This window comes from Ranitomeya imitator, chromosome 4 (genome assembly GCF_032444005.1).
Source record: "Ranitomeya imitator isolate aRanImi1 chromosome 4, aRanImi1.pri, whole genome shotgun sequence".
NCBI classification, from domain to species: Eukaryota; Metazoa; Chordata; class Amphibia; order Anura; family Dendrobatidae; genus Ranitomeya; species Ranitomeya imitator.
In genome coordinates, this window is record NC_091285.1 from 212,759,326 (window position 1) to 212,780,440 (window position 21,115).

The 21,115-nt window shown below is 46.4% G+C and overlaps 1 protein-coding gene across 3 annotated transcripts in view; it reads left to right on the forward strand.

Moving 5' to 3' along the window:
* EEA1 (early endosome antigen 1) overlaps positions 1 to 21,115 on the forward strand; it is a 216,317-nt gene that overhangs the window by 193,643 nt on the left and 1,559 nt on the right. For all 3 annotated transcript variants that reach the window (XM_069764363.1, XM_069764362.1, XM_069764364.1), the window contains 4 exons: positions 2,422 to 2,607; positions 2,756 to 2,994; positions 3,816 to 3,936; positions 20,720 to 20,818. In XM_069764363.1, the coding sequence (XP_069620464.1) occupies positions 2,422 to 2,607; positions 2,756 to 2,994; positions 3,816 to 3,936; positions 20,720 to 20,818 (645 nt within the window). The remainder of the gene's footprint in view (positions 1 to 2,421; positions 2,608 to 2,755; positions 2,995 to 3,815; positions 3,937 to 20,719; positions 20,819 to 21,115) is intronic.

A 21,115-nucleotide genomic window follows, 5' to 3' on the forward strand; every position in this document is an offset into this window, starting at 1 on the left:
CTTATCCTGCTGATACCTCAATGCTGAGCCACTGCTGAAGTATTTGTCCCTATTACTGCACCTACTGTGCGGTTCTGTGTGCCCTCTAAATCCTAAAGCAACCCTTTAGAATATAGTAGTGCCCTAGAAAACAGAGCCTACATTTTGCCCACTAGAAACCTAGAAAGTAATAATGCCCTGTGTGCCCCTTTGGCAGTCACCGTCACCCGAGTTCTCCTATAAAAAAAAAAGTGCCCACTTTATATTTAATAATGTCCCGAGTCTCCCCCCTGTACAGCTCCCCTATGCACATTATAGTGACCCCTGGCTGTATAGTACCATCCACACAATATACTGACCCCTTAGTAGCCACCAAACTGTTTAATGGCTCAAACACTGTATGATGGCCCCTCACTGTAATCTCCACACTGTATGATTACCCCCTAGATAGCCTCCATATAGTATAATGCACCAGATAGTTCTCAATATAGTATAATGCACTCACCATAGGCCTCTATTTAGTATAATGCACTCCCCATAGGCAGACTCTATAGGGTATGATGCACCCCTCCATAGGCAGACTCTATAGTACTCTGCACTTTCCATAGGCAGACTCTATAGTATAATGCTGCCCCCCATGGGCAGACTCTATAGTACAATGCAGTCCCCCATAGGTAGACTATAGTATAATACAGTCCCATAGGCAGACTCCATAATGCACTCCCCCCTCTAGAGGCAGATGCTATAGTATAATACAGGCCCCCCGTAGGCAGATTCCATAATGCACCCCCCAAAGGCAGACTCTGTAGCATAATACAGCCCCCCATAGGCAGACTATATAGTATAATGCAGCCCACGAAGGGGAGATTCTATATAGTTTTAGGGCAGCTCTTCATAGGCAGACTCTGTAGTATAATGCACCCCCTATAGGCAGACTCTATAGTAAAATAAGCCCCTCCTTCCCACATGCAGACTCCATAATGCACCCCCCTCCACACACAAGCAGACTCTATCTATAGTATAATGCAACCCCATAAAAGTAATAAATACCTCTCTTCTTCCTGGTTCCTCCGCTGCTCCGAGCGCACATCTCTGGACAGCGGGCGCCGAGTAGTGACGTCATTGTGACCCCAGTCAGTGTCGGTGACGTCAGACGCTGAGAGGGGATGATGGGAGAGGGAGCGTAATGCTACTTCTCTCATCAATGCGGTCAGCTATATCGGCATCTAGCCAATACAGTTTAACCTGCGATAACGGGCGAGGGCCCACTACTGGCACCGCCCCCTGTCCACGCTGATACAGTACAATAGCGTAGCTCTGGGTGGGCCCCTCAGCGTTCAGCCCCCTCTACCCCCCGTAAGCGATGCTACTGGTACCAATGCATCATGTTGTAGGGGCGGAGTCATATTTTGTGCTTTGGGGCTGAGGCCACGTCATATACGACAGGTGCCAGCTGTGCTATACAGCATTGACTGAAAATGACACTCGTCACTTCTGTTTTGTTATGACTTGCCTTCCACTGTGAGCTATGAAGACTAGCGATTTAAAGGGAATCTATCAGCCCATTTTTCGCCTATAAGCTGCGGCCACCAGCATCGGGCTTGGCATTCTGTAATGCTGTAGATAAGCCCCCGATGTATCCTGAAAGATGAGAAAAGCATGTTAGATTATACTCACCCAGGGGCGGTCCGGCGCCTCCCATCTTCATACGGTGACGTCCTCTTCTTTGTTTCCTGTCGCGGCTCCGGCGCAGGCGTACTTTATCTCCCTGTTGAGGGCAGAGCAAAGTACTGCAGTGCGCAGGTGCCGGGCCTCTCTGACCTTTCCCGGCGCCTGCGCACCCAATGATATAAAGTTGCATGATTCAATGCACCAAATGGTATGGAAGAAATTTGTGACCAGGTCGGTTTGTGTTAGCATGCGCCTCTAAGTAAGAAAAAGAAAGAAAAATAGTTTTAAAGAACACCTGTCGGCAAGTCAAAAGAAGAGAGTTTTTGCTCTTATTTTATTTCCACTACTCCCCTGAATATCCTGCCTTTTTTCTTATTATTTATTTATTTTTATTTTTATTTTAAATCCACCGTACTGTTTAATAGATTTGGTGCTGCTTTTTGTCTTTATAAGAGGGTAAGGCTCACGGTGTAATAATGCAGAGCACCATAAGGACATACCTCCAGAGAGTACTGTGGGATACACCCCTCAAATATTAAATAAAAAGGGCCATAGCTCTGGAATCATATAGCAGATTTTAAAACAGAAGCAAGTGGAAACCTCGGGAGCAGCAGGAATAAAATAAGAACAACAACTGGCCACTTATGACTTCATGACTAGTCCTCTTTTTACCACTGTGGAAATGTTGACATGAGTGTAATTTTTTCGGACATGTCTTCTTTATATCATGGTTTCATAGCTGTAAAATGAATGCTTTCTGATGTCAAACAGAAAACCAGCAGTTTGGAAGAAGCCAAACAACTGCTGATTCAGCAGAAGCTGGAGCTGCAGGGGAAGATGGAGAGCTCAGTGGCAGCCCTTAAGCAGGAGAAGAATCAGCAGCAGACTTTGAAAGATGAACTTAAAAAAAAAGATGACGAATGGAAGAAGCAGCATTCAGACCTAAGAGAGAAACTGGTAACTGATCAGAGTTAAATGTCTAAGGAAAGCCATTATTGCTTTCGGTTCACCAGTTACACATATTCACATACATTGCTATTTTATGATAACCTAGAAAAGCAAAAATATACAATTCATCATCTCTGTTGTATGTCCTCTTCTTTAGACAGTGGAAGGAAAGGAAAAAGAGGAGCAAAGGAAGAAACATGAAGAGAATGAGTCTAAGCTGAACATGCAGATCACAGCCTTAAACGAAAACCTGGCAACCCTGAAGAAGGAATGGCAGAGCAGCCAGCGAAGGGTCGGGGAGCTGGAGAAGCAGACAGATGATTTACGTGGAGAGATTGCAGTGCTGGAGGCAACAGTCCAAAATAACCAGGAGGACAGGCGGGCACTTCTAGAGAGGTGATTACAACGCTTTACATTGCTCCTACGGTTGAGCCCTACGGAGTTCAGTCCGCACTAAAGACTCCCTAGAAGCCAGTCAGCTCTTATTGTTACAGGTGGATTATATCACTAGGCTCACAAAGAATTTCCTCTTGGTCTGACTGTAAAGTCTTCATTGTATTTATTAGCTTCATCGCCATATACCGTATTTTTCGGACTAAAAGATGTACCCCAAATTTTGGGAAGGAATATAGAAAAAAAAAGATTTTTTTTATAAGACAGGGGTCTGTCTTATAGTTTGAATTTAGGGTATCTTTCCTGTAGTGCTTCGGTGGTGAAGCAGGGTCACAGGAGGCATTGTCCCTTCCTCAGGATTCTGAGACCAGCAGAAGAAATCTGCCAGCCTTGAGTGGGAGAAGTGGATGCCCCAGTCGCGGGCTTCAGGGAAATAGCCGCCGGAGGTAGTGCTTCCCACATGGACATCTCGGCCGGACCAAGATCCCAGTCTGTGTATCCTACAAGAGAATGGCTGTCGGGAAATTAATGCTCTCCACTCTGCCTCACTGCTGAGAACGGGCACGTAGGATCTCAATGCTTCCGACATCCTGAGGAATGGACCATGCCTCTACCACCTCTTTAAATCCCCACAAACTACATTCGGACTATAAGTCGCACCTCTCTCCCTTATTTCCCCAAAAAAGTCCCTCTTATAGTCCATCAAATACGGTACTTTCTCTTATGCATATTAGTTTTACCTCCCCTTCTCACCCCAGCTAGCGAGTAATAGTGACTGTTCCAGTTGAAAAGGCTGATTTTACAAGCATACTATTCTCTTTCAGATATCTCAAAAGTGAAGAGGAAATTAAAAAGCTACAAGCCAAAGTAGTTGAGCTGCGGAAAAAAGTTGATGAGTCTACATATGCCATGGAGGAGCTTGGGAGAGAAAATCAGTCTCTACAGGTGATGGGGCGGTAAACTTCTATCACATGATGCTCTTCTTTTATGCACTTATTATTGTCAGAAACTAAATTGTGTCCTTTATCCCCTTCACGACCTTTGACGTACTTGCACATCAATAGTCGTTTACCCGCACATGACTGCTGATTTATTCAGACATCATGTGCCTTTAAAAGCCACGGGTGGAGCTGAGCTTTGCCTGTAGCTGTTAACTTGTTAATAGTCCATTGTCAATCTATGACAGCGGCATTTAACAATCGCCGGCATGGGGCGCGACATTCCACGCTCCAATCGGCGCGCCCGTGACATGATTGCAGGGCACCGACAGATTGCCTTGACAGCTGGGGGTCTGCTGAAGACTCCTGTGTCTGTCATTACGATCCCCTGTGAAAGCCAGCCCGTGGCTGGCGTTCATTGGAGATCATGATTTTTTTCTATGCATAGCAGAGCTGATGCACTATTATGTATACCACAAGTGATCAGACAGCTTCAAGTTCACAAGATACTTAATAAGTAACATTTCCCACATGTTTACTTTACATTCACACAAGTTTGGAACCAGCATTTTTTTTGTAAGGAAGTTATAAGGGTTAAAAGTTGACCAGCGATTTCTCATTTTTCCATAACTTTTTTTTTAGGGACCACATCACATTTGAAGTCACTTTGAGAGGTTTATATCATAGAAGATACTCAAAAGTGACACCATTCTTAACAGTGCACCCCTCAAGGTGCTTAAAAACCACATTCAAGAAGTTTATTAACCCTTCAGGTGCTTTACAGGAATTTTTGTAATGTGGAAAAAAAATAAACTTAACTTTTTTTCACAAAAAATTACTTTATTTTTAACCAATTTTTTAAAAATTTGACAAGAGTAACAGGAAAAAATGGACCCCAAAATTTGTTAAATAATTTTTCCTGAGCATGCTGATACCCCATATCAGGGAGAAAACCACTGTTTGGGCGTACGGCACAGCTTGGAAGGGAAGGAGCGTCATTTCACTTTGAATGCAAAATTTGCTGGAACAATTGGTGTACGCTATGTCGCATTTGGAGAGCCCCTGATGTGCCTAAACAGTGATAATCCCCCACAACCGACACCATTTTGGAAACTAGACCCCTCGGGGAACTGATCTAGATGTGTGGTGAGCACATTGAACCCTCAGGTGCTTCACAGAAGTTTATAACGTTGAGCCGTAAAAATAAAAAAATTCAAGTTTTCCCCACAAATATGTTTTTATCACTAAATATTGCATTTTCATAAGGATAACAGGAGAAATTGCACCATACAATTTGTTGTGCAATTTCTCCTGAGTACACCAATACCCCATATGTGGGAGAAAACTACTGTTTGGGCACACGTCAGGGCTTGGTAGGGAAGGATCATCATTTGACTTTTTGAATGTAAAATTTCCTGGACTCATTAGCGGATGTCATGTCCCATTTGGAGAGCCCCTGATGTGCCTAAACAATGGAAACTCCCTACACGTGACCCCATTTTGCAATCTAGACCCTCAAGGAATGTATTTATATGCATAGTGAGCACCTTGAACACCCTGGTGCTTAACAGAAGTTTATAACGTTGAGCCATGAAAATAATAAAATCACTTTTTTTAGCCCCACATTTTGCATTTTAAGAAGGGTAACAGGAGAAATTCCATCATACAAGTTGTTCTGCAATTTATCCTGAGTACACCGATACCCCATATGTGGGGGAATACTACTTTTGAGGCACAGTGCAAAGCTCAGAAAGGAAGAGGTGCCGTATTGGAATTCAGATTTTGCTGGAATGGTTTGAGGGTGCCATGTCACATGGGCAGTGCCTCTGAGGTGCCAGAAAAAGAGAAGCCCCCTATATGTGAACTCATATTACAAATTACACTCCCCAATGAAGTCAATGTAGTGACCAGTACGTTGCAGTCACCAGTACGTTATGCACAACTGTGCTTCTGGAGGCATGCACCTGTAAGTTAGGCGGGCTCTCATCGCTTCAGAAATGCAAACATGTGGATGCAATACGTAGTTTAGGTACACTGTGGGGCTCAGAAGGGAGGATGGGCATTTGGATTTGGGAGTACAGAATTTGCTGAATTTCTTTTGGCGGGTGAGGAGCCATTTCGCTTTTTTAGAGCCTTTTCCGTTAACAGATGACAGCTCTGACTGAGGGCTTGCTTTTTTGTGTGGATTGAGTGAAAGCTTTTATTGGGAACATTTTACATAACGTTTGGGATCACATTTTTCTCCTACGCCTCACTGTGGGACACAGGACCATGGGTGTTATGCTGCTGCCACTAGGAGGACACTAAGCAAATACAGAAAGAATAGCTCCTCCCCTGCAGTATACACGCTCCTGCTGGCTCTAAGTGAACCAGTTCTTGCTTAGTGTCTGTAGGAGGCACTTGGGTCTGCTTTCAGACCCCACTGTTTTTTATTTTAGTTTTTTTACTTTTTATTCTATTTTTGCCCTTAACAGAGCGAATGGGGGCGACGGATCCTTTCTAGGTTCCGATCTCCCCTGAATCACCAACAGGCAAGTACGTGGAGCGTTCCTCCCGTATCCTTTCCTGCAACGTTGGATGCCAACCCTGAGCTCACCTTATGGGCGACGGTTCCTTCGCGTTCCGATCTCCCCCTTCCATAGCAGGTGACGACATGGAGTAGCCCTCCATCTACCTCTCCTGGAGCCAGGTGCATAGCCGGACATAATATGTATGGCGTCCATGCAGCCGCCCACTGCATCACCACTGATATAGCAGAAGCTCTCCACCCCTTCCCTGACTATGGCGACGGTGGATTGAGCACCGGCCCACCGCATCTACCGTGAGTACACTGCAGGGGCCGAGGTGCTGGGGGGGTCCTGGTCCCCGGGGTATGGGAGGTCCGCACCTTAAAGCCCGGGTCCGTTGGTGGTCCGCAGTGCTGCAATTCAACGAAGGAGTGTGGCTTAAGGATGGCACTAATAGCAGTCGCGACGCTGCAGGCCGCAATCTCAGGTTTTAAAAATTTAGCCCCCGGCTTTTCCCTTCATACAGGCCGGAGTTTTTGGCCACGCCCACCGGCAGTAACCGCCGCCCACTCTTTCTGGCGCTTCTCGTTCCCTGAGAAGCGCTCTCACTTCCTGGTCTCGGCGGCCATCTTGGGACACTCACAGGACTGATGCTGCAGCGCTGCTCCAGCCATTTTTGAATCTCATCCTTCAGGAATAGGGATTTCTGGGCATACACTGTGGACCTCCTTGGGGGCTCAAGGACCTGGGTATGCTGCAGAAACATAGCTTAACCCTTCCCCTGCTAGTAAGCGCTCTCCTCAAGGCTACACTATGTCTCAATCAAAGCCTCACAAAAAGTCTGGGAAAACCCACACTGTGTTCTTCGCTGCATGTACCTCTTGTAAGGTGTTATTACCCCGCGGTCACAATACTGCATTGTGCACAGCTTGTGAACCGGTGACTGCTCAGGGACCACCTGTTGCTGATACTGAACCCAGTGAGCCTAGTCCCCCTGAGTGCGCTACCTCCCTTACCCGGTCTATGGCATCCCTTGCAAAAGAGTTAGACTCGTTCCGAGACCCTTCCTCTAACCAGGGCACTATTTCGGACGACGCTTCCGATTGTCAGAACCCCTCGTACTCCAGGAGTCGTACCTTGCCAAGGAGCTCTCGCTCTTCCAGGAAAAGGACTCATGCCATATCCCCAGACCATCACCGGGATTCGGGTTCTGAGAGCTCCATTTCTCGCTCCCCTTCCATTGGAGCTAGTAGACAACCTGTTTCAGAGGACGATACTGACACGTCCCTAGATCAGGAATTTCATCACGATCAGGAGACTCTCTAAGTCAGTGAATAAGGCTTTGAAGCTTGATGAGGAACCATTATCTAAAATGGATCATGCCGTGTCCTTTAAGAGGACCAAGCGAGCTCATAGAGTGTTCGCCAATCATCCCGAATTTAAGGAAATCGTTGAATCTCACAGGATCCGTCCAGATAAACGATTCACAGGGCAGAAGCCCATGGAGTCAAAATATTCCTTTTCTCCTGATCTAAGAAAGGATTGGTCGCAGTCTTCCCCGGTAGATCCTCCGGTATCGCGCCTGGCTACTAAATCTGTTTTATCCTCTTCGGAGGGCGCCTCGATTAAAAACCCAACCGATCGTCAGATCGACAATATGGCGCGTTCAGCCTTTGAAGCCTCAGCAGCCGCGCTCTTCCCATCTTTTGCCGCTACGTCGGTGGCTAAGGCTATGACTCACTGGGCTGAGGTCTTGTCTTCAGCGGTGCTGGATACCAACCTTCCCCCCGAGATAGCAGACTCAGATAGCCAGAGCTGGAGATTTTGTAGTGACTGCGTCCCTGGATGCTGCTAACTGCGCTTCTCAAGCAGTAGCAAACGCCATCACCATCCGGAGGTCCTTATGGCTCAGGGACTGGCGTGCGGATTCTTCTTCCAAAAAGTCATTGACTCCTCTTCCATATCAGAGCGGTCGACTTATTGGCGAAAAGCTCGACCAATTAATTTCCGACGCCACTGGAGGGAAGAGTAAATTTCTCCCACAACAGAGACCTTTTCGGCCCTTTCGGAACCAGCAGCAGCAAGCTCGGTCCCGATTTTTTTTTTTTTTTTTTTTTTTTTTTTTTTTTTTTTTTTTTTTCTTTCCAACTCAAATTGGTCCTCTACTTCCACATCTTCCAGACCCGGCCGGGCACAACGTAGGGATAGAGGTCCCCAGACCTCTTACAAACCTTCCCCTTCATGGAGAGGCAGGCCTAGGCAGTCAGGATCCAGCGGGTCCAGACCAAGCAGGTCTCCCACACAATGACTCCCTGCGGTATCTGGAGGACACCCTCAAAGTAGGCGGCCGCCGGCTTTCCTTTAGCGACGCGTGGCTCTCGGTCGTTCATGACGAATGGGTCCGCGAACTAGTGTCCTCTGGATACAAGATAGAATTCTCCTCTCTTCCACCAAATCGTTTTTTCCAGTCCTCTCCTCCCAGGGCAAAAGCATCAGAGTTCTTCCAAGCTATAAGCTCTCTGAGAAAAGACGGAGTTATTATTCCTGTCGCTCAAATCGAAAAAGGTTTCAAGGTTTTTATTCAAACCTCTTCATTGTTCCAAAGAAGGACGGTACAGTACAGCCTATACTGGACCTAAAACTGCTGAACAAGTTTGTCAGAGCGCGATGGTTCCGGATGCAATCGCTTCGCTCTGTCATCGTCTCCATGGAAAAAGGCGAGTTCCTGGCGTCTATAGACATCCAGGACCCGTACCTCCACATTCCTATTTTACCTTCTCACCAACGTTTCTTCGCTTCGTAGTTCAGGAAGATAATTTTCAATTCGTTGCTCTGCCCTTCGGCCTCGCCACCGCTCCCAGGGTATTCACCAAGGTCATGGCGGCCGCCGTGGCCATCCTTCACACCCGAGGCGTGGTGGTGCTACTGTATCTAGACAATATCCTCATCAAAGGCCCCTCTTTCCGCACCTGCAAGGAGGTCGTGAACATCACAATAGATACTCTTTTTCGCCTGGGTTGGAAGATAAACTTCAAAAAATCTTCCCCAGTAACGGTTCAGCGAATTTCCTTTCTAGGAATGATACTTGACTCATCCCGGGGGTTGGTTCTTCTTCCCCCGGAAAAGATCTGTCTTACAGCGAGATGCTCAGAAGCTCTCTCAGCCTCGCACTCACTCTCTGCGCCTCAGTATGAGAGTTCTCTGCAGGATGGTAGCAGCTATGGAGGCGGTTCCATTTGCTGAATTCCACCTCCGCCCCCTACAGCATGCCCTCCCAGCTGTTTGGGACAGAAACCCGTTCTCCCTTGACCGTCGGTTCCTCCTTCCCCAGCGAGTCAGACAGTCTCTCAGGTGGTGGACATTGAAATCCTCACAGAATCAAGGGAAGTCCTTTCTTCCAGTACATTTGTTAGTTCTGACAACAGATGCCAGTCTTCTAGGCTGGGGAGCGGTGTTCCTTCATCACACCACTCAGGGTCGCTGGTCCCCCCAGGAATCACGCCTTCCGATCAACATCTTGGAAATTTGGGCAATCAGGTTGGCGCTTCTCCAATTCCATCCCTTCCTGGCGGGTCACCCAATCGGGATTCAGTCTGACAACACCACTGCAGTGGCATACATCAACCGCCAAGGGGGAACCCGCAGCAAGACAGCCATGGTCGAGGTAGGCCACATCCTCCGATGGGCCGAGGAAAACCGCTCAGTGATTTCTGCGGTTCACATCCCGGGAGTGGACAATTGGGAGGCAGATTTCCTCAGTCGTCAAGGTCTCGACTCCGGGGAGTGGTCTCTCCATCCAGACATCTTCCACCAGTTCTGCTGTCATTGGGGAATTCCGGATGTGGATCTGATGGCCTCGTGGCTAAATTCCAAAGTTCCCGACTTCATAGTTCGGTCCCACGATCTGGCAGCCATCGGGGCAGATGCTCTTGCACTCCCGTGCATCTTTTTCGACTTCCATACATATTTCCCCCACTTCCTGTACTGCCAAGAGTCATCAAGAAGATCAGAGGGTACCGGTAATCCTGATTGTGCCAGATTCACCGCGCGTGGTACGCCGAACTAGTTCAACTAGTCGCCCAGACCTGCTATCACAGGGCCCCATTTACCACCAGAATTCCGTGGCCCTGTATTTGACGGCATGGCCGATGAGTCCTGGGTTCTAACCAAAGCAGGTTTCTCTCCAGAAGTCATCTCTACCATGATAATGTGTGCAAAACTGTAAAGCGCTGCAGAATATGTTAGCGCTATATAAAGATTATTATTATTATGATCAGCGCTAGAAAGCCTGCGTCTATGCGCATTTATCATCGCACTTGGAAAACCTTCTTTTCCTGGTGCACCGACCGGGGACGTTCTCCCCTTGAATTTTCCTTTCCTTCCATCTTGGAATTTTTACAAACGGGTTTGGGCTTAGGTCTCGCCCTTAGTTCTCTCAAGGGGCAGATTTCAGCCCTGTCCGTTCTGTTCCAACGCAGGATTGCCAATAGGTTACAAGTGAAAACGTTCATTCAGGGAGTTTCCCATAGGGTGCCACCCTATAAGATGCCGTTGGAACCATGGGACCTTAATCTGGTCCTCAGAGTCTTGCAGGAAGCTCCTTTCGAACCTTTACAGGAGGTTTCCCTGTCCTTTATTTCATGGAAGGTTGCCTTCCTGGTCGTAGTCACGTCCATTAGACGAGTCTCAGAGCTGGCGACTCTGTCTTGTCAAGTTCCGTTCCTGAATTTTCATCAGGATAAGGTGGTGTTGAGAACATCCCCGTCTTTTCTAACAAAGGTTGTCTCCTCTTTTCAGCTCAATGAGGACATTGTTTTACCGTCACTCTGTCCGGCACCAGTACATCGTATCTAAAAGGCCCTACACACACTGGATTTAGTGAGAGCTCGTAGGAGATACATCTCGCGGACAGCGTCTTTCCGCAGTTCAGATTCCCTGTTCGTGCTCCCGGAAGGACCGAGGAAAGGGTTTCCCGCTTCCAAGGCGACAATAGCCAAATGGATTCGTTCGGATATTCAGGAGTCCTACAGAGTCAGAGGTCTTCCTGTCCCAGCAGGGATTAAGGCTCACTCCACTAGTTCAGTGGGTGTGTCTTGGGCCATCCGGCACCAAGCTTCGGCAGCACAAGTTTTCAAAACTGCGACTTGGTCCAGCCTCCATACCTTTACAAAACATTACCATATTCACTCTCGGGCCTCTGCAGATGCGACAGTCGGCAGACGAATTTTGCAGGCGGCAGTGCCACATCTGTAACTTGTGGGTACAAGGAGCAATTGCAGTTGATTGTTTCCCACCCAGGGAATGCTTTAGGACTTCCCATGGTCTTGTGTCCCCCAATGAGGCGTCGGAGAAAAGGAGATTTTTGTGTACTCACCGTAAAATCCTTTTCTCCGAGCCAATCATTGGGGACACAGCACCCTCCCTGTTAGTCTATTGGCTTTAGTTTTTCTTTGTTGACTTGGTTTTGACATAGTTCATCCTTGTTAAATGTTAAGCTCCTACTGCTTTGTTACCGAACTGGTTCACTTAGAGCCAGCAGGAGTGTGTATACTGCAGGGGAGGAGCTATTCTTTCTGTATTTGCTTAGTGTCCTCCTAGTGGCAGCAGCATAACACCCATGGTCCTGTGTCCCCCAATGATTGGCTCAGAGAAAAGGATTTTACGGTGAGTACACAAGTCTCCTTATCTGGCGCTCTACGCTGAGCACTTACTTTGGGGTTTCCATCTAAATCTCAGAGTGATGTGATTCAGATGAAACCTCCATTCACTATAATGAGGCAGCAGAGTTACTCTGGACTCTGTCTGGCCTCTGTTCATCATTGCCCTTCTTTTCACAAAACTGTGGTCGACGGCACTTTTATGCAATCCTAAAAAGATGGACACCACCGGATCACAGGTCAGACGGCTTCCTCCATCCGCCTCATTATAGGGAATCTTCCGCCGGGGGTTCTGTGTGATGCACATATTTCAGGGATTTACACAGAAACCCCGGTGTAAGTGCTGAGCGCAGAGCGCAGGATAAATGTGCACTGAACCTTACTGTGATCTTTTTTTTTTTTTTTATTCAAATAAATTTTTATTAAGAATAACAAGATAAATGACATGTTACATTCTTATTTTCAATACAAAGCTTTTTCCCCCCCCTTCAAACATTCCCCTTCAATCCCACCACCCACCAACCCCACCCAACAAAGCAGCTCCCCTTGCTTAGCACTTCCATCATTAGACCAATATACTATCTAATCCCTCGGCCAATAATATAAGCCACATTTAACATTACCATTAATTAGGAACCTTAATTAACTCTCCCTCTATAATACCCCTATCCTATAGCAATCCACGGAGACCACATTTTATTGAACATTTCGATTTTCCCTCTTTTTTTATAAAACCCCTTTTCCAGTGTCAGGCCCTGCTTCACATACTGGAGGAACTCTCCTCTTGACGGCGGTTCTTCCCTAATCCAATTTCGAGCTATTACCTTCCTAGCCATGTATAACAATCTGGCAATAGCTATCTTCAGATTGTTATCCACTCCAATCTCATCCACACATCCCAACAAGCACACAAGTGGATCCCTTGGCACCTTACATCCATACGCACCTTCCATACGACTCAAAACTACCACCCAAAAAGCAGCCAGTCTTGGACACGTCCACATCATATGGAGTATATCAGCATCTACAGTTTTACACCTCGGGCATTCAGAATCATCACGCAAACCAGCCTTATATAGCACCATCGGTGACTTATAAACCCTGTGTATCACATAGAGCTGTGACAGTCTATACGGTTCGCTCAGTGACAATCGTGGGACCCATTCTAGCACCGACTCCCAAGTCTCATTATCCATTGGACCCAGATCCCTCTCCCACTTAGCTCTCGCCATTATTGGAAACCCCAATAGGAAAGTGTGCAACAGATCTTTATACAAAGTAGATATGACTCCCCCAATAGTCCCTTCATTACACACATACGCCAGTACTATATCCCTCTGAATTCCAATACCTCAGTTTCTACTCTGAGCTCCAAAAGCATGCCTCATCCGCAAATACTGAAATTCCCCCACAGTCCCAAGACCAAATTCCGCCTGTAATTGGGAAAATGATTTCAATTCACCTCGCTCAATTATTTGATACACGTACTGAATCCCTTTGACCTGCCATTCTGTCAGTACCCCCAGTGCCTCAAACTCCTGTAAGTTGCTGTTATGCCATAGCGGTGAGAATCTAGTCAAATCCGTGACCCCCCGTATATGTCTCAGCCTACCCCACAGCCTGCGTATCAACAACACAGTCGGGTATAATTTCCCCAGAGCCCCCAGGGATCCATCCTCCAAACATTGTACTACTGGCCTTCTTTTTGTCACCACTTCCATCAACCGCTGTACCGCCCCAGATGACCCTTCATGCGACCAGCCTTTTAAATGCTGACTCTGGGCTGCAAGATAATATATTTCAGGGTTAGGCAATGCCAATCCCCCATCTTCCTTGGGCCGCTGAAGTGTCTCCAGTTTGATATGCGGATGCTGTCTCCCCCATATCAAATTCCTGAACAGAGAGTTAATCTGTCTAAATCTCCGGCGTGGTATCCAAACTGGCGCATTATGAAGAATATACAGTATTTTTGGCATCAAAATCATTTTAATAAGATTCACCCTACCTACCACAGATAAATGCAGTTTAAGCCAAGCATCCGCTTTCACTTTAAGAACACCTAAGATTGGAGTCAGATTTCTATGTATATAGTCAGTAACAGGCATAGATACCCATATTCCAAGGTACTTAAATTGGCTAGTCACCTCCAGTCGCCCATCCTCCAGTGGCTCCCCACCATCATCATCCACCTTAAACAAGACCGACTTACTCCAGTTTATCCTAAGTCCCAACACCGATCCGAAACGCTCAATAATCCCAATGGCTCCCTCCAAGGACGTACCCGGGTCAGCCAGAAATAGCAGAATGTCATCCGCATACAACGCCACCCTTTCTTCAATCATCCCATATTTAAACCCAGTCACCTCATCAGACCGTCGAAGCTTAGCAGCCAGTGGTTCCACAGCCAGAGCAAACAAAAGAGGAGAGAGCGGACACCCCTGTCTCGTCCCTCTAGCCAGTTGTATGGTCCGTGATAACTCCCCATTTACCCTAACCCTAGCCATCGGCATCGAGTACGTCAGTCGAATCCAGGATATGAACTGCGGTCCAAACCCCATACTCCGGAGCACCTGCCAGAGATACCCCCACTCCACACTATCGAACGCCTTATGAGCGTCTAAAGATGCAATAACTCTCTGGCCACAGTTGTCGGATCTGAGTTGCAAATTCATATACAGCCTTCGTAAGTTGATCGCAGTGGACCGATCAGGCATAAAGCCGGACTGGTCTGAGTGCACCAGGCCGGAAATAACACTTGTCAACCTCATTGCCAACACTTTAGCCAGAAGTTTAACATCTGTAGTAAGCAAGGAGATTGGCCGATATGAATCCGGCTGTGTCGGGTCCTTCCCCTCCTTAGGAATCACCACTATTATGGCCTCCCGCATAGATACCGGTAGACGACCGCCACTCCTAGCCTCCTCCAGAAGTACCCTTAATTTAGGGATCAGCACTTCCCCAAAGTTTTTATAAATTTCAGCAGGAAATCCATCTACGCCAGGTGCCTTCCCATTAGCCATAGACTGCAGTGCCCGACCCAATTCCTCCTCCGTAATGGGAGCTTCCAAATCTTCTCTATCTATGTCACTCAGCCTTGGGAGCTCCAATTCCTCAAGGAACGCCACCGTGTCCTCCACCGACCCATCTACCTGAGAGGAATATAGGTCCGCATAAAAATCCGCAAAAATGTCCAAAATCTCTGAAGTCTCAGAGACAGCCACACCGCTCCCCGATACCAGAGAATGAACAAAGGAAGTGTTTCTCTGGGCAGAAGCCACCATCGATATCAAATGACCCACAGATTCGCCCTCCTGGTAAAATTCATGAATTCCCTCTTCCTTTCAGCCTTACCGAGCAATACCTCCTCCAACTGACTCTGAGCTGCCTTTAGCCTCCTCCCAGCTTCCGGAGTACCCGCTATTACCATCTCATCCTCGGCTATCCTCAGCCCTTCAACCGCCAACCTCTCTGTCTCTCTCCATTTCCTCTTACACCTGCTAATATCCCTGAACAGCAGTCCCCTCAAGTACGCCTTCATGGCTTCCCACACAGTAAGAACATCTACACTTCCCTCGTTGATCTAAAAAAATTCCACCAACTCCTTCTTTATCTTTTTCAAGTCCATACTGTGTAGCCAATTAGGGTGAATCTTCCACTCCTTCCTGCTCACGATCCGTGTCCCCACCGGCCGAAATTCCACCTCAACTGGACTATGGTCTGAAAGAGCCCTAGGCAAATATCTCACCTCCCCTACCATCGTGTCCAGTAAACAGTTACCCAGCGCCAAGTCAATCCTAGACAAAGTACCATGAGCTGGCAAGTAGCATGAGTACGTCCTTTCCCCAATATGTCTAACTCTCCATAAATCAATCATACCTACTTCCCGGACATAGGTCCTAAACGTAGTGATATGTCCCCCTGTTCTATTCTGGGGATTTTTGTTTTTGTCCCAAAAGTCATCACAGATATTATTAAGGTCGCCAATAATTAGAGATGGTAACGGTCCCCAACGCTCTACCCTCTCCAGCACCTCTCTTATCTTCTTACTTGAGTATGGGGGCGGAATATACATTGCCGCTATACACATCAACACTCCATTTATTTTACATTTCACCACCACATACTGACCATCCACATCCTCTCTTACCATTACCTCCTCATACTGCACCCCCGCAGGTATTAACACAGACACACCCCTAGAGTACGTCAAGAAAGTAGAATGATACGCCCTCTGTATCCAGCACCTATTCCATACGTTTACCCTCTCCCGCACTAAATGTGTCTCCAGCAGACATATCATTGAGACCTTTACTGTGATCTTTAAGCTGTTCCATTTGTGGTAAAATTGATAAGGCAGTTTTATTCTTTGGGTCAATACGATTACAGCGATACCTCATTTATATATTTTTTTTATGTTTTGGCACTTTTATACAATAAAAACTATTTTATAGAAAAAATAATTATTTTTGCATCGCTTTATTGTGAGTTATTTTTCCACTGATGGAGTTAATAATAATAATAATTTTTATTTATATAGCGCCAACATATTCCACTGCACTTTAGCGGGGACATGTACAGACAATAAATTCAGTACAAGTTAAGACCATTTAAACAGTGACATTAGGGGTGAGGTCCCTGCTCGCAAGCTTACAATCTACAAGGAAATGGGGGGGACACAATAGGTGAAAAGTGCTTGTTATTTCAGGTCTGGCAATTTAAATAAATAGGGATTTTCATATAAAGCAGCATGATCCAGTCATCAGCCCATGTGTTTAAGTGCAGTAGTCAAGTATCAAGTGCAGTTATCGTGTGCATGGAGGGTATGGAGACAGATGAATAGTAGGGTGCAGATTCACATGCAGATAATATTTGGAAGGAGGGAACAGGACAAAGTTAGTTTACTGAGTAGTTGATGTGGTAGGCTTGTTTGAAGAGATGGGTTTTTAAAGCGCACTTGAATAGGTCGGGGCTAGGTATGAGTCTGATCTTCTGGGGAAGTGCATTCCAGAGAGCTGGCACAGCACGAGAGAAGTCTTGGAGACGGAGGTGCGAGGTTCGGATTACGGGGGATGTTAGTCTTAGGTCATTTGTCGAACGGAGGGCACGTGTAGGGCGATAGACGGAGATGAGAGAGGAGATATAAGGCGGTGCAGAACTGTGGAGAGCTTTGTGGGTGAGAGAGAAGTTTATACTGGACCCTGTAGCGAATGGGTAGCCAGTGTAATGACTGGCACAAGATGGAGGCATCGGTGAAGCGGCTGGACAGAAATATGACCCTGGCTGCCGCATTCAAGATGGATTGGAGAGGAGAAAGTTTGGAAAGGGTGAGACCGATCAGAAGAGAGTTGCAGTAGTCCAGACGAGAATGAATAAGAGCGACAGTAAGAGTCTTAGCAGTTTCAAAGGCGAGAAAAGGTCGGATTCTGGAGATGTTTTTAAGATGCAGGTGACAGGAGCGAGTGAGTGATCAGATATAGGGAGTAAAGAAAAGTTTGGTGTCGAATATGACCCCAAGACAGAGGGCATGCTGTTTGGGAGTTATGTTTGAACCCTCCAGGGTAATTTCGATGTTGGGTAGAGTGAGGTTAGTAGAAGGGAGAAATACAAGCAGTCCAGTTTTGGAGAGATTTAGTTTCAGATAGAGGAAGAACATGATGTTAGAGACAGCAGACAGACAATCCTTGGTATTTTGAATTAGGGTAGGGGTGATGTCGGGGGAAGAAGTGTATAATTGGGTGTCATCAGCATAGAGATGGTACTGGAACCCAAATCTGCTGATTGTTTGACCAATAGGGGCAGTGTATAGAGAGAAAAGGAGGGGGCCCAGGACTGAGCCCTGCGGAACCCCGATAGTAAGGGGACGAGGATAGGAAGAGGAGCCGGCAAAAGATACAGTGAAGGAGAGGTAGGAGGAGAACCAGGAGAGGGCTGTGTCCTTGAGGGAGCATGGTGAGAAGGAGCTGGTGATCAACAGTATCAAATGCGGCAGATAGATCCAGGAGAATCAGAAGAGAGCAATGACCTTTGGATTTAGCTGTTATTAGATCATTAGAGACTTTAGTGAGGGCAGTTTCAGTGGAGTGTAAAGAGCTGTTGTATGCAAATATAGACAAATACAACTAAACATGAGCAAAAAGCAAGGTACACAGGTACATAAGGAGGGAGCACCCTGCCCGCGAGGACTCAGTCTGCAGGGGATGGGTGAGGATACACTAGGATAGGGTAGAGCTGGTTGTGCAGCGGTTCAGTAGGTTGAGGATCACCTCAGGCTGTAGGCTTGTCGGAAGAGGTGAGTCTTCAGGTTCTTTTTGAAGGTTTCTATGGTAGGCGAGAGTCTGATGTGTTGGGGTAGAGAGTTCCAGAGTATGGGGGAAGCACGGGAGAAGTCTTGGATGCGGTTGTGGGAAGAAGAGATGAGAGGGCAGTAGAGAAGGAGATCTTGAGAGGATCGGAGGTTGCGTGTAGGTAAGTAACGGGAGACCATGTCACAGGTGTATGGAGGAGACCGGGTGTGGATGGCTTTGTATTGTAAGGGTTTTGAACTGGAGCCTCTGGGTGATAGGAAGCCAGTAAAGGGCTTAGCATAGGGGAGAGGCTGGGGAATAAAGGGGAGACTGGTGGATTAGTCGGGCAGCAGAGTGTAGAATGGATTGGAGTGGTGCCAGAGTGCTGGAGGGGAGGCCAGAGAGTAGAAGGTTGCAGCAGTCAAGGCAGGAGATAAGGGCATGCACTAGTGTTTTTGTGGTGTCGCGGTCAAGGAATGCACGGATTCGGGAGATATTTTTGATTTTGAGATGGCAGGAGGAGGCAAGGGCTTTGATATGTGGCTTGAAAGAGAGGGCATAGTCGAGGATCACCCCAAGGCACCGAGCATGTGGGACTGGGAAAAGTGAGCAGACATTGATAGATAGTAGTGATGAGCGAGTGTACTCATTGCTCGGATTTTCCCGAGCACACTCGGGAGACTTCCGAGTATTTGTTATTGCTCAGAGATATAGTTTTCATCGCCTCAGTTTCATGATTTACGGCTTCCAGATACGCTGAATGCATGTGAGGAATGCCTGTTTGTTAAGCTGAGTACATGTGGAAATTCCCTATCTGGAAGCCGTAAATCATGCAACTGAGGCGATGAAAACTATCTCTGAGCAATAACAAATACTCGGAGGTCACCCGAGCGTGCTCAGGAAAACCCGAGCAACGAGTATACTCGCTCAACACTAATAGATAGGTCTGGTGGAAAGGTAGAGTAAGATGGGGGAAAGATGATGAATTCTGTTTTGTCCATGTTCAGTTTTAGAAAGCAAGCAGAAAAGAAGGCCGAAATAGCAGACAGACAGTGTGGGATTTTGGTAAATAAGGAGATCAGGTCAGGTCCGGATAGGTAGATCTGCGTGTCATCGGCGTAGAGATGGTACGGCATATCGTGGGATTCTATGAGCTGTCCTAGGCCGAAGGTGTAGATGGAGAAGAGTAGGGGTCCTAGAACAGAGCCTTGAGGAACACCAACGGACAAGGGGCGAGGTGAGGAGGTGGTGTGGGAGAGGGAGACACCGAATGTTCGGTCTGTCAGATATGACGATATCCAGGATAGGATCAAGTCTGTGATGCCAAGAGATGAGAGGATCTGTAGCAGAAGGGAGTGGTCCACCGTCATTTTGATCGCGATTTATTCCACTTTTTGTACAGCGGTATGATGATAAAGCATTGTTTTTTGTCTTTTTTCTTTTCTTTTTTTTTATGGTGTTCACTAAAGGGGATACCTAGTGGGACCGTTTTATAGTTCGGGTAATTGTGGATACGGCGATACCAAATATGTGTACTTTTATTTTTTAGATTTTTTTTTTTTTTTTTATATATATATTTTTACTTTGTCCATAGACAGAGACAATCATTTTTTTGCAGGTTGATCGCTTCTACAGCATGCAGATGCAGCAGCATCTTCATGCTGTAGAAACTGTCAGCTCTGGACATCACATGTCAAATTTAATATTGTCAATCAAAAGTACAACTTGTTCCACAAAAAGCAAGCCATCATATGACTATGTTAAACAGAAAAATAAAAAAAAAGTTATGGCTCTTGAACAAAGGGGAGGAAAAAACGAAAATGGAAAAAAAAGGAAAATTGCAAGGTCGTGAAAGGGTTAAGTAAACCAGAGTGAAGCTACTATCAATAACTTAATAGTTGTCCAGCCTTTCCGAATAGGTCACCGCTTAATTGTAAAGTGCGGCTTAATACGTTGGCACTATAAAAATAAAATGGTGATATTATTATAGTCTCTGTGGGATCAGCCAGCATTTTGATTAGTTCTCTGGTGAAAGATGGATCAGGTATATTGGATTTCACCCTGATCAATAATTTGTTCCCCATGTGCTAATTTACTATCCGAGATGTCTGGAGATGCCTAAATCCTCTCTCCCCATTAAAACACATGCTACCTTGCCCACTATAGGCATGTATCTCTATAGAAGAGACAGGATAAAAAGTTGTGATATTTGTAAGGCTGGCATAAGGCATGGAATAATAATAATTTTAGGCCTTTTTTTAGCTGAACCAATTTCCGAGGCTGTAAAGTAAGGTACATAGAAACGGCATTTCTGTTTTATTATCTTTTTCTTCATTTTACAGATAAAACACAGTCAAGCATTAAATAGGAAGTGGACTGAAGACAATGACGTGCAAAACTGCATGGAGTGTGGGAAAGGATTTTCAGTAACAATCAGAAGGGTAAGTCCTGAAATGTCTTTATATAGATCTGCCAATACAGGGAGTTTGTCTGCCCCGTAATGACTTTTAGGGTATGTTCACACTATGCGGTTTTTACTGCGGAACCGCGGCGATTTTGCCGCTGCGGGTCCGTAGCTGTTTTCCATGCAGGGTACAGTACAATGTTACCCTATGGAAAGCAAAAACCGCAGTGCACATGATGCGGGAAAAACCCGAAAAAAAACGCGCTAAATTGCTGCGGAAAAAAAGAAGGACCATGTCACTTCTTTGTGCAGAATCGCAGCGATTCTGCACCCA